The sequence below is a fragment of the Phyllostomus hastatus genome, unplaced genomic scaffold (genome assembly GCF_019186645.2).
Source record: "Phyllostomus hastatus isolate PE091 unplaced genomic scaffold, TTU_PhHast_1.1 phas_contig_283, whole genome shotgun sequence".
Taxonomy (NCBI): Eukaryota; Metazoa; Chordata; class Mammalia; order Chiroptera; family Phyllostomidae; genus Phyllostomus; species Phyllostomus hastatus.
Window position 1 is genome coordinate 8033859 of NW_025333833.1, and position 14771 is coordinate 8048629.

The 14771-nt window shown below is 60.8% G+C and overlaps 1 protein-coding gene across 2 annotated transcripts in view; it reads right to left on the reverse strand.

Moving 5' to 3' along the window:
* Positions 1–510: 510 nt before the first annotated feature.
* Positions 511–14771, reverse strand: part of LOC123818521 (protein transport protein Sec16B-like) — a 32888-nt gene continuing 18627 nt past the window's right edge. For both annotated transcript variants that reach the window (XM_045838763.1, XM_045838764.1), the window contains 14 exons: positions 14531–14648; positions 13216–13327; positions 11557–11662; positions 9867–10007; positions 8653–8766; positions 7760–7832; positions 6126–6425; positions 5218–5285; positions 3818–3946; positions 3534–3632; positions 3034–3142; positions 2811–2890; positions 1786–1884; positions 511–1136 (listed from right to left, as the gene is read on the reverse strand). In XM_045838763.1, coding sequence (XP_045694719.1) covers positions 1068–1136; positions 1786–1884; positions 2811–2890; positions 3034–3142; positions 3534–3632; positions 3818–3946; positions 5218–5285; positions 6126–6425; positions 7760–7832; positions 8653–8766; positions 9867–10007; positions 11557–11662; positions 13216–13327; positions 14531–14648 — 1617 coding nt within the window. In that variant the 3' untranslated portion in view covers positions 511–1067. The remainder of the gene's footprint in view (positions 1137–1785; positions 1885–2810; positions 2891–3033; positions 3143–3533; positions 3633–3817; positions 3947–5217; positions 5286–6125; positions 6426–7759; positions 7833–8652; positions 8767–9866; positions 10008–11556; positions 11663–13215; positions 13328–14530; positions 14649–14771) is intronic.

Here is a 14771-nt window from a genome sequence, read left to right on the forward strand (position 1 = left end):
GGAGGACGCCGTGGAATGTGCCACAGACAAGCATTGGCTGTAAAATTCCCAGGTTGAATCGCTGCCGACAGTGGAACGGTAGCGCGCTGGAGTACAAAACCTGTACACACCGTCACACGCACAAAAAACAATGTTCTTTGGGCGGCGGAGTGATTCTCCGCCAATCTGACAAACAGCACCAGTCCGTTCTATTTTGGGTCTAAGAGAAAAAGAACGGAAATCTCCAAAATGTCCCCCTCCTCCCTCTGTCTCCAGCGACTCCCCCCCCGCCCCCGAACATGGACTTGCAAAGGTCTGGAGCAGGGAGCGGGGGGTACACAATGTCACGCACCCCCTCCCCTTCTCTCTCGGGGAAGGGGTGAATTTTTAGAAAATGTTTTCCATCATTTATTTGACTGATGTTCCATCCATCTGCACCATTAGGTTCAGTAGTTGCCATGACAATATGATGCCTACGGCAATCTAACTTGATAGCCAGATGCCAGAATGTGAAAAAATAGGACCAGCTAGGAAAGTGAGAGAAATATAATTAATCTGAACCGCCTAAAAATGGGCACGAAAGGAGGACCAACAGGGAAACTGCTGAAATGCCACTGAAAAGGGAATGATGACAAGAAGAATCAAGTTTTCGTGTAAAAACGTTTGCTAAGGACAGCCATGGATTGCTGGTCGGTAACTGAACCTGAGGGAGAAGTCAGGTGAGGCCGGGAGATGGCTCAGACAGCCCTGCCCCAGAGTTCCTGCTGCAGGGCCCACTGGGGTCCGTGGTGGTGTCCCCCGGCCCCGACTGGTCTGGGGATCTGAAGCCACCACCCTCTAAGCTGCCCCATGGGTGGCAGCTGCTCCCTGCTCCCCTCCCGTCTGCGACCATGCCCAGCTTTTCCATCTGACGGAGCCATTTCTGTCGTGTGAAGCTGATCTTAAGAGACTGGACGGAATTGGACCCTGCGGGACCCTGTCCCTTGGCCTTCTCCATGCCCAGTGGAGGCACCAGGCCGGCACAACCCTCCTGGGGCCCTGACGCGGTAGAGGGGCTGGGAGGTGAAGAACGGATGGGTGGTCGCTCCTCAGGGCTGGGTCGGGTAGCGGCGCTGCGCGAGGCGATGTGGCCGGCTCGCACTCAGAGCCGTGGGGAGCTGGAAGAGAACCAAGGTCACGCTGGATTAGAGCCCCGCGTGTGACTCCTCCCAGGGCTGACGGGTTGGGCCGAGCTGAGCGTCTAGAATGTTCCAGCTGCATCTGGCTCCCCAGTGCGATGTTCTAACGACCGACGTCCACCCAGCACCTTGACCTCTTAAATACGGCAAAACAAATTCGGTTTTATAAACAGGGGGTGCCCAGGGACATAGTAGAGCCATCGGTGTCCCCAGATCACTGCAGAGCAGGGAGTTTGGCCTTTTCCAATGTTGGCAAAGGATCCCCTCACCCCGGGACACAGCAATGGTGCAAGGTCTCTGGTGATGTCACCACCACTTGTGTCCCCTGGGTCTTGAGGTGTATGAAAGGTCAGTGTTGACAACGGCAGCACTGACTGACCCTCCTCTGTGTGCCAGGCCCTACACACACGTACATGCTCCTACTGAACCCCCACAACCACTCGGAGAGGTAGCCACCACTCAGCCCATTTTACAGATGCAAAAACCGACACTTAGAAAGGGCGAGCTGTTGCTCGAGAAGCAACAGCTGTTGCTGCACCAAGCTGTTGTCGCACCGCAAGTGGTCCACTAGGGCTGTGAACCCGGATCTCCAACCTGCGCTGACCCCTGCCCCACGGGGCCGCCTTACCTGGGGGACCTGAGATGGGTTGTAGAGAGGAACTGCCCCTTTCATGGGGGGCGGGGGGGGCAGGGCACCAGGGCTGAAGTAGTGCTCGGAGGAAACGCCCTGCGACGGAGAATAACAGAAAAATCAGTCACTGGATGCCAGAGCACCAGGGGGGTCCCTGAGGGTCAACGTTGGTCAGGAGAGGCCGATGGGAAGGCTCCTGGATAGAACTCAGGGAATCTCGAGCAAACAAACACGGTTCCAGTGGGCACAGCCAGCCCTCAGGTGTGAGGTGGCACTGTGGAGGCTCAGGTACAGCTGTACCTGGAGCCCAGGAGGAGAAAAGGCCACAGTAAGTGGTACTGATAGGATCGTGAAAAGTAGCATTTTCTTTGAAAGGCCTACAGAACCCTAAGAGTGCTCTAACCAGGCCACAGGAAGTAAAAGCGTCCTCCTGGCCGTCAACACGAAAGCATACCAGTGTAGACAATTCACCGAGAGTTCGTCACAGCCCTTGCCAAGGACACGGGTGAACTCTGCCTCCCACTGGGGCACGGAAAGTTCTGCAGATTTCGCCCAAGGAAGCAGTTATGGGCTGAGTCATGTCCCCCCCAAAACTTCATATGCTCAAATCTAAATCCCAGTGCTTCAGGATGGATTGGGACATAGGGTGCTTACAGAGGGGATGAAGGCAAAGAGAGGTCCTTGTGGGGGTCCCTAACCCAGCACGACTGGTGTGTCCGTGGAAGAAGGGGACACGTGGACACAGACGCACAGAGAGGTGGCCACGGGAAGACTCGGGAGAGGCAGCCGTCCGCAAGCCGAGGAGGGGGACCGCAGGAGAAACCAACCTGCCGACGCCCTGATCTCGGGTCCCAGCCTCCAAGCAGGGAGGACGCAAACTTCCGTCGCTTTGTTTAAGCAGCTCCCTGTGTGACCCGTTGTCGTGGCAACTCCAGCAAACCCTCAGCGAAGCTCTCCCCACCTCCCCCTGACCCTGACAGGCCTCCGGCGGGGCCCTGGGCTCCCGCCCTCGGGCTGCTCACCTGTGGCCCGGACAAGCCTCCGTTCCCAGTGACCTCGGCTGTTCCCCAGCTGGACACTGGTCCTTGGGCTTCACCCCCACCTAGAAAGCCGTGCATGCGTCAGGGCTCTTTCCACTGCCCGGGACTGAGGAGTCTCCACCCCCCAGAAGGCACCCCCAGCCGCCGGGGAGTGGGGAGCACGGAGCAGACCACCGCGACCCAGGGGACATGAGCTTGGCCGTACCTGTGGCCCTGGAGAAGGTGCCGGTGCCTGGCAGAGACGGGGGCCCTGGGAGAGGAGTCAGGGAGAAGCCTGAGCCGGCCTGGGGGGGAGGAGACACACTGGGGGTCTCCTGCTCGGGGAGAAAGGAAAGGCTGCATTGGTGGTCAGCAAATCCGCGCGGCCCTGCTCGTGTTCCTGCAGCGCCCACCCAGGGCCTCCACCCACAACCCCTGTGGGGTGTTCTCCCCGCAAACCCCACTTCCTGGGGGCCACCCCCCTGCTCCGTGACTCCCAGTGACCGCCGGCCTTCTGAGCTGCAACTCGTCATCCTAACTTTTACGGCCCTCCCCTTCACAGGATCCGTTTCCTTCCCCACGACCTCTGTCCCTGCACAAAACCCCCATTGCACCCGGACGGGGCTGGAGTCCAAGGCCAACCAACGCCGGGCCCTCTGCGCCGGAGGAGCCATCCTGGGAGGGGCCCACATAGGCTGGGGCGTCCTGGTCCCTCCGCCAGGTTACCTCCGAGTCGGGGCCATCTGAGGAGTCTTCATCTCCGGAGAGGGATGCGCTGTGGGTGGGCTTTGAGCGAAACCAGCTGAACCAGCCAAACCCTGAGCTCTGGGGGAGGCGGGGGGGCAGAGGTCAGTGGCCTGCAGGTGTGATTCTCCCTCGGGACATGAGAGTAGTCCCCCCAGGGTGAGGTGGTGACGTGGGGCGGGGACACAGCCCAAGCCCAGACCCCCAGTGTGCTGGGAAGAGAAGCCCCGGTCCTCCACCTGTGTGCTCTGCCCCGAGCCTCCTACCTTTGCTCCCTGCGCGGTGTGATGGGAAGATTTCTTATCCGTCTCATCAGAAGAATCCTCCTCCTCTTCCTCCTTGGCCGAAACGGCAGCGCTCTCGGAAATGTCTTGTGTCCCGGGAATCAGTGGCACCTGGGACGAAAGAAAACAAGAACTCACCTGTGTAACGCCCTGGACAGGTTACAACGGCACCTGTACCTGGATTCCGTCACCTGACCTGGCCTGCTCACCTGCCACGTGGGGTCATCCTACCGGGTCACACTCCACTGATGAGGAGGTAGGGCTCAGTCATGCGGCAGGACTTGCCGAAGGTCTCAGGTCAAGGCCAGAGCCCGACCACGGTCCACACGTTATCCCCAGTCCCCTGGGGTCTGGGTGCTGTGCCAGCTCCTGGGAACACCGGGTTCCCAGGGCACACCAAGGCCCAGAGCAGGGGCAGGAAAGGCTACCGCCAGAAGTGCAGAGGGCCAGGGAACACCCCGCAGGGACCCACAAACCCACAAGGACAGTCAGAGTAACCCCCAAACCCACTCCTCCTAGAAAATCTCATCCTACCCCACTAAAAATCTCATTTGACAGCATTAAAGACCAAATAGGAAATAAAGCTGCATTCATGCTTGTTCTTAACCATGTAAAACATGTTGTTTGTGTGTATATATATGTACATACACATATGTGAGTATTGAAATAACCAACTATTTGACTTTGGGATCATGAGGAATATTGGCTTGACTCTTTATTTTTTAAGTTTTCTATAATTAAGAATGCACTACTTTTTCAGTTGGAAAAAGAAAAAGCAAAGCATACAGGTTTTCAAGACCTGTAGGCAGCCAGGACTCGAGAAAGTTACGTGGTACAACCGACCAACCAGGCGCGGCTGGGGAACATCTCACGCTCGGGACCCGCGCTGCCCTTGCCGGGGGAAGGGAGGCCCATGCAACCGCTCGATGACACGACTAATTAGACACGGTCACTTCGGAGACCTTACAGCATCTCCAAGGGCAAGAGACAGAGCTGCCGTAGGCCCTTCTCGGGAGCAAAGCAACGTAGAAATGAAAAGAAAAAAAAAGGAAGAAATATCCGGAGTCTCCCAGACGGGGCAGGGCGTGGCGAGCGTGCGGTGTGAGGGCGAGGAGGGTGAGTCGGACGGAGCAGCCCTGTGAGGCCGGCGCTACGCCCGGCCCCGCTGCCCTGGCCGGGGTGGGGGTCACAGCCGGGGGGGGGGGGCCAAGCGTCCGGGAACTCAGTGTCCCCGCATCTCGGGACTCGGTGTGGAGGACACGAGCACAGACAGGGTGCCGCGGGGAGGGGCGAGCGGGGCCCGGCGGAGGGGGGAGAGCAGGTGGCTGAGGAGCCCGGGGACCAGGGGAACCTGGCGCTTAGGGCGGGCCTCCTCCTCTCACCTGTGGCTCGGAAGCCGCCTTCGGACCGTCGGGATGCTGGGAAGTGTCCGGAGACGCCGCGTTCTCTCCTGCGGTACGAAAAGGAACGAATGTCATGATCTGCGACTGCAGCTGTTCCGACCGTCCTGAGGCAGGGAGTGGGGACAGTCGGCTCTCCTACCCGCACGGCAGCCGGGGCTCCCGGCCCGAAGCCCCAGGCGTATCACACTGAGCGTGAGCACCCCCTTGCCCGGCCTCTCAGTCCAATTCCAGCTGCCCCAGGACGTGCCGGTCACCCTTCCTCTGCCCTGGACACCACGGTTGTTCCCAGGAACCCTGGCACCAGGGCCACATAAAGCTGGGATGCAGGGTCCTCCCCGGCCGGGCCACTCCCTCCATGTGAGTGTCCTGTGGCAGACAGGCCCTTATCTCAGAAGGTCCGAGAGCCGATCCAACTGGCTGGCCTCCAGCACCTCCCTGGCGACCCCCACCACTGCTCGCCCACTCTCAGCCCTGTGGTCCAAGGCCTGATGGGCCTCGGACACCCGGGACCCACACAGGAGCACAGGTCTCGGTGGGCAGCGAGCTCTTGGACCTCAGTAGGAGGACTTGACCTTCACCACAGCCCTCCACCCTGCGGCCTCTCCCCTAGAAACCAAGTGGCCCCGGGGAGGGCAGACGGAGCTGCTGCCAGCATTGCTGCGCTTTTCCCAGCAGAGAGCAAGCTCCCTCGGATGTGTGCAGGGCACCGGCACTGGGGCCGACACACAGTAGGCCCTCTGTCACAGGGCCGACACACAGTAGGCCCTCTGTCACGGGCACGCCCCCAGGCAGGTCTTTCCCAGCTCCCCACCGGCCTGTGCCTCCCCTCATCTGCCCCCTCCCTCCGGACCTGCTCCCCCAGCCTGCCCGCCCAGCCCGGGCCTTACCAGGATGCGGCTGTGTCTGCTGGGCCTGCTCCCAGGCCCTTCCTCCGGGAGCCTCTGTCACAGCCACGCCGCCACCGATCCCCGGCAGGTGAGTCTCGGGAACTGAGTAGAGAGGCACCGGCCCCCCGGTCTGTCCCCAGTCTCCCCCCGCTGGGTAGGAGCCCGGCTGGAGCGGAAAGGGCTGCTGGGGGCCGGGCTGGACCGGGCCCACGGGCTCCACTGTCGGCCACGGGGCTGAGGGGTCCGCAGTGGCTGCTGAGTCGCCTTGGTGTCCCGAAAGATCCTGGTAGGAAGTGTTCTCTAAGGACACGGGGCAGAGAGAGAGAGGCGAGACCTGAGTGGCCGCATCTGCACGTCCCAGTCACCCCAGTGACTCCTTCCCACGTCCTCGTGGGAAAGCGGTCGCGAGAACAGGCCCCTGGACTGGCTGCCACTGATGTGACGACAAGCCCGGCACAGCCACTGCGGTGCCGCCACCCCCTGCCCACGACGTGGAGCTCAGACCACGTTTTCCTCCCACCGTGTGCGACCCCCGAGCCCCCGACGGTGGGTCGGGAGGCAGGAGTTACCACCGTCCTCTGCGATGCCACATTCTTTCTACTTTTGGAGAAACTTTCTCCTTCAAGGGTTTCCTCATGGGCTTGGGTGTTTAAAACTTAGAAAGATTCCAGTTAAAGTGCCCATTGGGCCACAGAAATGATGCCTTTGCTTTTAAGGCACAGGAGCGCCAGCGCGGGCCCTGGGCGGGCCCTTGGTGGCCTTTGCTCTGGCCCCACCATTCTGCCGACGAGACGGGCTACCATGTGGGTGTGTGCCACGACCAGCCCAAGGTCACGGCGTGGGACGGAGCCACGGTCCCACCTGCTCGACTGGGTGACAAGAGACACAGCTGCTCCCCAGCGGAAGCGGCTGCTCAGAGACACCCAGCCTGGCTCTCCTCCAGCCCTTGACCTTCACAGACTCTGCAACTCAGCAGCAAAGCCCAGACCTGGAGACCCAGGCCCGCCCTGCCGGCCTCCCCTCCACTCATGCCTGAAGGGAGCGGGAAAGGCTGGGGAGAGGCCGGCAATGAAGAGACGAGGCCTCGTTCTGACCGCACCGTGGTGCGTCGTCGCTTGGGAAAAGGGTGCGGAATAAACTGGGGGCGGTGATGCGACCCAGCCAGACGCGGAGGCATCCCTCGGGGGGCGTGGGGGGGGGAGCATGTGCGGAAACGCTCTGACACGCATTTCCCGTGTGCGTGGCGGCCGATCGCTCAGAGCCTGGAGAGCTCCGATCGTCCCCGACACCCACGGAAGACACAGGTCGAGCTCCGTCTCCGACCTCGAGAAATGTATTCAGCTGGGGAGACGGCAGGAACGGAGGTGAAACGGGTAGAGACGGATGGGAAGTGACAGGTGTTAAAGCCAGCACGGGAAGCAGAAGCTCGAACGGCGTGAGGATCAGGAGTGTCGGGAGCACCGCGGCCGCAGGAGCGCCGTGGGGATGGCACCCCGGGCCACTGGCTCAGCCCGACCTGGGCCAGAGAAGCGCAGCAGGACAGGGAGGGGTGGGCGTGTTCTAAGTGGCGCCGCCCCATGTCACCAGCTCCTGAGGGTCAGCTACTCACACACTCGGCGCGTCAGTTTGGGTACCTGTTGGTCCTCGGGCTCCCGAAATATCCGAGTGAGCGGCACGGGGTTCCCCAGGGTCTCCGGCTACCTTTTGCTAATCGAGATAAAGGAAAACCCTTTCAGCGACACAAAGGAAAACGCGAACTGGGAACAACGGGTTAAAAATTAAGCCAGAAAGAGACTAGAGGGAGTCACCAAGGTGAGGGAACCTCCGCGGAATGCCAGGGGCTGTGGGGAAGGTGGGGGGTGAGGGGTGGGTAGCAGCCTCAGCCCTGCCCGGCTCCTAGCTGTGCTCAGAGCAGGCAGGGCCCGGGCCCAGGACCACGAGGCTGGGCCCCCGTGTCCCCTCCAGGGAGGGGCGAGTGCACGGAACCCAATGTCCCGGAGTCAGCAGCCCGTGGAGGGAGTAAGGGCCAGGGTCCCTTAAAAACTCTACCCTGTCCTCTCTCAGAGGGCGTGGGAGAAATAAAATGGAGGAGCCCTGTTCCAATTACTGTCACAATTACAACCAGCAGCTTTGGCAATTGTCAGGACAAAAGGGAAAGGCCCGGAAGTCTTTCAAGCGATCGCCCTACATGACATGAAAGAGGCGCGGGCGCGCCGTGGCCCGGCGGCGCTCCTGAAGGAGCGGAAGCCTTGATCCTCATGAGTCGCATTTTCTGGGGCCGCGCGGGGAGCGGGCGGCAGGGGTGGCTGTGGAAGGGGCCCCGCCGCCTCACACGCGAGCACGGGGAACCGTTTCTGCCGGGGGGGATGGGGGGGGAGCCGAGGGGGGGGAAGCTGCCACTGGCTCCCAGGTCAGACCGGGCCTCGTGGGCGACAGGGTCGGGGACTGGCCCGGGTCAGCGCCTGTGCCCTCTGGGTAAGGGGAGCTCCGAGGGGCACAGACAGACCCCCGCCCCAGGCCCGCTCACCGCCAGCTCCTGGTGCAGCTTCCGAAGGCCCACGAGCCACTCGGGCTCCAGGTCCCGGTCCCCACGGCGTCTCTCCATCAGCAGAGGGTCCGACAGCTTCAGCTTCTCGGCTAGCTGTGCCCGGGGCGCAGGTGGGTTGGGGCGGGGAGTGCAAGAGGGGAGCAGGGGGAGGCAAGTCAGTGAGAGAAATGGCCAGAAAATGGGGGGAGACGCAATAGGAAGAAGGAGGACGCGCCGGAACGCACTTGTAAATTAGAGTATAAAGTGTAATCGGGAGAGAGCACATCCAGCAGATACGTCCGCAAAATTTGCAACACGCAAAGGCAGGGAACCCACCCTGGTGTCAGACGCTAAGTGAAATCGGAGGAGAAACTGTTACTCGGCTCTGTGCTCCTGCAGAGCTGCCTGCCGTGTGCGAGTGCTTCTCGAACTCCCACGCGCCTAGGACCCCCCAGGGACCTTGTCAAAATGCTAACTCTGACGTCAGAACTCTGGGCGGCGCCCAGGTGGTGCCTGTGCCCGCTGGTCCGGGGGACGACTTGGTATTGCAACCCTCTATCGCGTTACTAAGTTTCGGACCTTCCCTCCCCCTCCGTGCTGGGTGCCCGAGCTCACTACTGACCTCACCCTGCGGCAGAAACCTCAGAGCAAGGAGGCTCAGCACCACAGACTCTGTGGGTCACAGAACCTCACCTAAAGCAAAGCAAAAACTGACAGCAGGCTGCCTTTGTACTCTCCAGCGAACACATTTTTCTTCAATTAATTGGAACGATTTGCCTGATTTTCTTCCCCCCGGAACTACAAGTTGATCTGTTTTGTTTTCTAAGTGTATCCCACCTGTGATCAAGCATTCCATGCATTTGGAAGCACTTTAACAAGGGGCATTTCCTATGTCCATCACTAAAACATGGTCTCTGAGCGTAGCTTGTGCAATTATAATGTTCCACCCTAACGTGCAGTCTCACCGCACCAGAAACGCAGACGCAAGGATGAACCCAGCCCCCCTGCTGTGCCCCCGCCCCCAGCATCCTTCTCTGCCCGGTGTCAGGCCTCGGCTTATCACATCTGGGCATGCACGCACGGTCACAGACAGCCCCGGGCTCCCATTCTGCAGCAGCTCGAAGGAGATGAAATGCGGGCCTGAGCCACTTTGCAAGCGCTCGCTCTGAACGCTAAGGATAAAACAGGCGCAGAGAACCCTTTAGGAAGCTCACCTTGATGAGCTCCACCAGCAGCACAGGGTGACTGCTCTCTCCCTGGCTGAGCAGGGCTGTGCCGACGGCTTCGCAGTAATGCAGGGCCTGGGACGCAAGGCCGAAGTCTGCCAGCCGGGAAGCGTACAGGAACTTGTACACCTGCGAGGAGGAGCGGGGCGGGTGACTGGTCCACCCAGGCCGGCGTAGACAGAGAGGGGTGACGCCAGCAGACCGCCAGCTTCCTCTGACTCTGCCGTCTAAATACCAAGGAGGGCCTAGCGCCATTTGGGGCAGTCTATCTGTGCACGGGCCCAAGGACAAGTGCAGCCTGCGGCTCCTAGAGAAAGGGATGGAAGTCACATCCCTCCGTCTCCCTGGGCCCTGGTCACGAAGGAAATGCAGCCCCCTTTCCCGGAAAGCCACGTGGGGCACAGGGCCAGGGGCGGGGGGGTGCCGCGTAAAAGAAGACACAATGGCTGGTGCCGGGGCTTAAAGCCCACCGGGGAGTGCGGACGGACGTGGGTGGGCTTTCCCAGAAGCAAGCACAACAGGCGGAGATGGACCCTGAGGGCTCGGGGATCGGGCAGACCCAAGTTCAAGTCCCAGCTCCCTGCTGGGTGTGCAGCACTAGCTCGTGACCCCGCCTCTCTGTGCCTCACCAGAGATGGGGACGATAACACTACCTCTCAGCCGGTTGTGGCAAAGGCTCAATGAGAGAATCCGTGTTCTGAGAACAAATGACATGCAAGAGATGCGAACCCACAGCTCTGAACACCTGTTTCCCCTTCTGGGAAGGGGGCAGGCGGACACCACTCCAGCCTCACGGGGCTGGCAGTGATACACGAGGAGCATGCAAGCCCCATCCCAGGCACGGGGAGCCCAGGCGAGGAGACCGGTTCCTCTGATCACCACCAGCCCGGAGCTCACGGGAGGCGGCTGACTCGGGGAGGCAGGGGCAGGGAGGCTGAAGGCCTGCCCCCCGAGGCCCGGCCAGCAGGCTGTGCCGGCGCCCGCAGGGCTCTGGGGAACCTCGGAAGTGAGTCTCAAAGGGGGTCCTTTTTCTGCGCATAGTAATACATTCACTTTCAAGGTCTGGTTTGGTGTGTGTCCCGTGTTCTCAGGGGTGTGGGTATGTCTGTGTGTTTGTGCCTGTGTGTCACTGCCACCGTGTCACTGAAGCAGGCGCCGAAGGAGTCTCTGTGAATTGGAAGTGACAAGAGAGCGCCCCGCGGGGAAGCTGAGCAGGGAGGTTAGAACCCGTGAAGGACAAGGCCACCGGCACCGCTGGAGCCCTGGGGGCCGAGGATGGCGCAGGCAGTGGTTTCCAGAGTTTGAAGATAGAAGAGTCCCGAGAAGTCAGAGAAGCAGGTCAGCAGCAGCAGCAGGGCAGGGCGGGCAGCCCACCAGCTGGGGCCTCCAGGCCCAGGCCTGCCATGTAGCCGGGACCCCGGGGGCGGGATTTTCATCGGTCAGAGCCAGGCGGGGGCTTCCGGCAGACACCACTGCAGCATTTCGTGTTCATGTCCTAAAACTCAGACCTTCAGGGGACCTGGAGAGAAACCCTAACCCTCCCCACGCTCGCGCGAGGGAAAGGTGGTAGGGGACGTGGCCCCGCTGGCGTGTGCCGGAGAGCAGAGCTGAAAACCCAGCTGCCCGCCGCCAAGGACACGGAGCAGGTGCCGGCCCGGCCCCGTGTGGGTGCAGTTACCTGGAACGAAGGGATGAAGGACTGGGGGCGGCCCAGCATCTGACAGTACTCGAAGATTTCCGTCCTCTGGATAGCCTCGGTGGATGCAAATCTCGGAAACTCTTGACTGAAACCAGGGAAGGGCAGTAGGAGATTGAGGTGGGGGCGGGGGAGGAAGGTGGGTCCCAGCAGGTAGCGGAACACCAGTGGCGCCCATGCTCATCCTCGGCAGAGTCCCTGTCCCGGAGGGGGGAGGGCTCTGGGCCCCCCGAGGGAAGGCTCTTCCCCTCTGCTCCGCTCTGCTCCGGGGAAGGACCAGAACCCAGCGGGGGTGGGAGGGGGGGGGGCGGCAGCCCTGCGGGAAGCAGCAGGGGCGGGCAGGCTGCGGAAAAGGGGAAGGGGCTCGTCCTCCCCCCTCCTCGCTGGAGGGTCCCTGAGGCGGGCTGCTCTCCCTCCCAGCTCGCCTGAGGGCCCTGAGAGCCTAGCACGTGCACCTGTCTCGGGCCACCCCCAGCCTGAGCCCCGGGGCACGAAAGAGGGAGCAATGAGACACTCTGGGAGCACTTATCAGAGCCGGCACGGCAGCGACCTCGGAGGACCACGGAGCCAAAAATCAGCGCTGGTCCCTGTGCTGGGTGTTCCCTCAGCCAGTGAGGAAGCCAACTGGGTCAGTGTGACCCGAGGGGCCATCCGAGTCCCTTCGTGCCCCACGTCTCTCCCTCCACAGCTCGCCACCATCACCGGGGCTGTCCCTGGGGTCACAACTCCATCTCCAGACATCTCCTCTTGCCACACAAACCAGCAGAGAGACGTGTGAACCGCACACCCTTGCTGTCACCCGGGGCCCAGACGGGCTTCTCTGACGAGCTAACCACGGGCTATCGGGGGCCAGAGCCTCCAGAGAACAGGCCGTACGGCGTGCGCTCCTGTGGCTGCAGGCAGTTCCGGGCAGCTGCCAAAAGCAAGGGCTTCGCAGCCACCCGGTCTGGATTCCAAGTCTAGCTTGACCCCACACCAGCTGCGCTATCTTAGACAAGTTACTCAGCCTCTCTGTGCCTTGGTTTCCCTCCTCTAGCAAGTGAAGATTAAACAGAACGTCTTCTTCACAGGGTAAATTTGTGATGATGGAAGGAAATAGTGCAAATAAAATGACTAACACAATGTAAGAGCTCGGGAAATCTTCATTATTACAGGGACGGGAAGAAGAGGTCCAGAACGTGGAGGAAAAGCCTAATGTTAGAGCCCAGAGAGAACGAGTGACAGGTGGGACTCTGAGTAGCTTGTGCACCAAGGCCGCAGTGTAGGAGCTGAGCAAAAACTTCTTCCACTTTCCGGTTTTGCCCAGGGCTGCCTAACACAGCGCCACAAGGCGCTCACACTGGTTTAGGAGAGACGGTCCCCGGTCGTGGAGCCAGGGCGCCGCCAAGTGGCCAGGGGTGCACAATACAACCCCAGGGCGCCAGCTCTCACCAAAGGCCCCCTGGTGGTGTGAAGCGGCACCTGCTGGGCCTCCCCTTGCCCAGACCTGAGCGGAAACAAGTCCCCGAGAAGGGGACCGGCGGTAGCTGGGATTCACCCAAGACCACGGAAAATGGAGCCGTGAACCCAACGAGCACTAAAGCACACCCCTAGAAAACAGAACTCCCCTTCCCGTCTCCTGTGCCCCGGAAGATCGCCTACCTGTGGCTGCTGCCCAGCAGGGCCAGGTGGTCTGTCTTCACCGTGTAGTGGCCGAAGGGCACGCGAGCCACGAGGTAGCAGAAGTGAGCCGCCTCCACCATCCCCTTCCCGGCTGCAGGGCAAGGACAAGCCCCAGTCATGACACGCGCCGTGCCCACGTGGGGACCCGGCCTCTGGGTGGGAGGGGAGGCCGCTGAAGGTGGACTCCGAGGTAGGTCAGAGGGGAGAGCCTCACAGTCCCCAAACCCCGCCCCCTCGGTTTCTTTTCCCACCACATTTCCGGCCTCAGACACTCCATTTCAACCCTCTGCAGCGGGAATGAGGCACTGTTTCACGCCGCCCCTAATGGATTTTTGAGTAGGAATTTTCTAAGCAGGTGAGTCCTTCCCGAGGGTGAGAAGCGAGAACAGATGCCTACACCTGAGCAAAGACGAGGACCACTTCTAAGGAGGAGCCATGTTTAAAACCAGGCTTCTTGGCCACCTAATGCATTCCTTGCGGAAATCGAACAATGGAAGGCTTCCCCCGGCGCTCATAAAAATCACATTAATTACCAAATTGTTCCCGGGCTTGAAGTGCCCTCCCACACACTTTCCATTACCTCCAAATTGAGTGCATTCAAGCAGGTAAAGTACCTAGCACAGTGCCCGGCACCCAGGGGCTCAGCACACAGTGTCGCTTTGTAGCCAGGGGCTGAGTGACCTGCCATCTGACTCGGTGCAGCCTCCCACAAAGCTATTTTCAGTTTCACAGACTAGTATTTCACTAAGTTCCACAAAGAGAACCATGATTTCTCCCTGTTCTGCCCCTGGACCAAATCTGAGAGTCACTGATCTGAGCCATTCCAATAGCCCCCACGTGTTTATAAGGCCATGTTCACAGAGGGAGTTAGAAATAAAGGGCACACAATGTTCCGGGGTAGTTCAGGCAAAAATGGAATCTCCTGTCTGCTGGAGCTGGGCCACTGCAGGACTAACGGCGACAGGAGGGGACATGCCCCGTGCCCTAACTCATCTTCTGGGAAGTCTGACCAGAAGTAGGAGGTCCCCTGCTGAGAGAGCCGTGAACTCCAGTCTCGGGGCCTGCCCTGCCCTGGCGTGTCGCCCACTTTCTGGGAAACAGAGAGGCGAGGAGGCCACTCCTTTCCCTGGACTTTCTGTCCCCACAACACTGAGGCTCCTGGGTCAAAGGGAAGCTGGGGGCATCGTCTTGGACCCTCCACAGAACCTGAGAACCAAAGCACAGGGTGTGCTCGGCCCGGGGCTACCCTAGAGGGGCGGGGGAGGGCGAGGACGCCGCGCCGGCTTCTGCTCACCCAGGGTGTCCCCCATGGTGACGATGGCGCGCTGGTGCAGCTCCGGGTCCCCGGCCTGATTCGACAGGATCACCGCCAAGTGAGGCCTCCAGTCTCCCCACTGCTTGTCCCCACAACTCTGAGAAGCAGCAGAGAAAAGAAAAAAATGGAAGTTTCCTGAGCAGTGCAGCCCTGGCCAGGGTGGAGGTGAGGAAGGCTGCTGTCCACTTCCCGGCCTGGAGGAGTTCTGGGGCCACCTGCT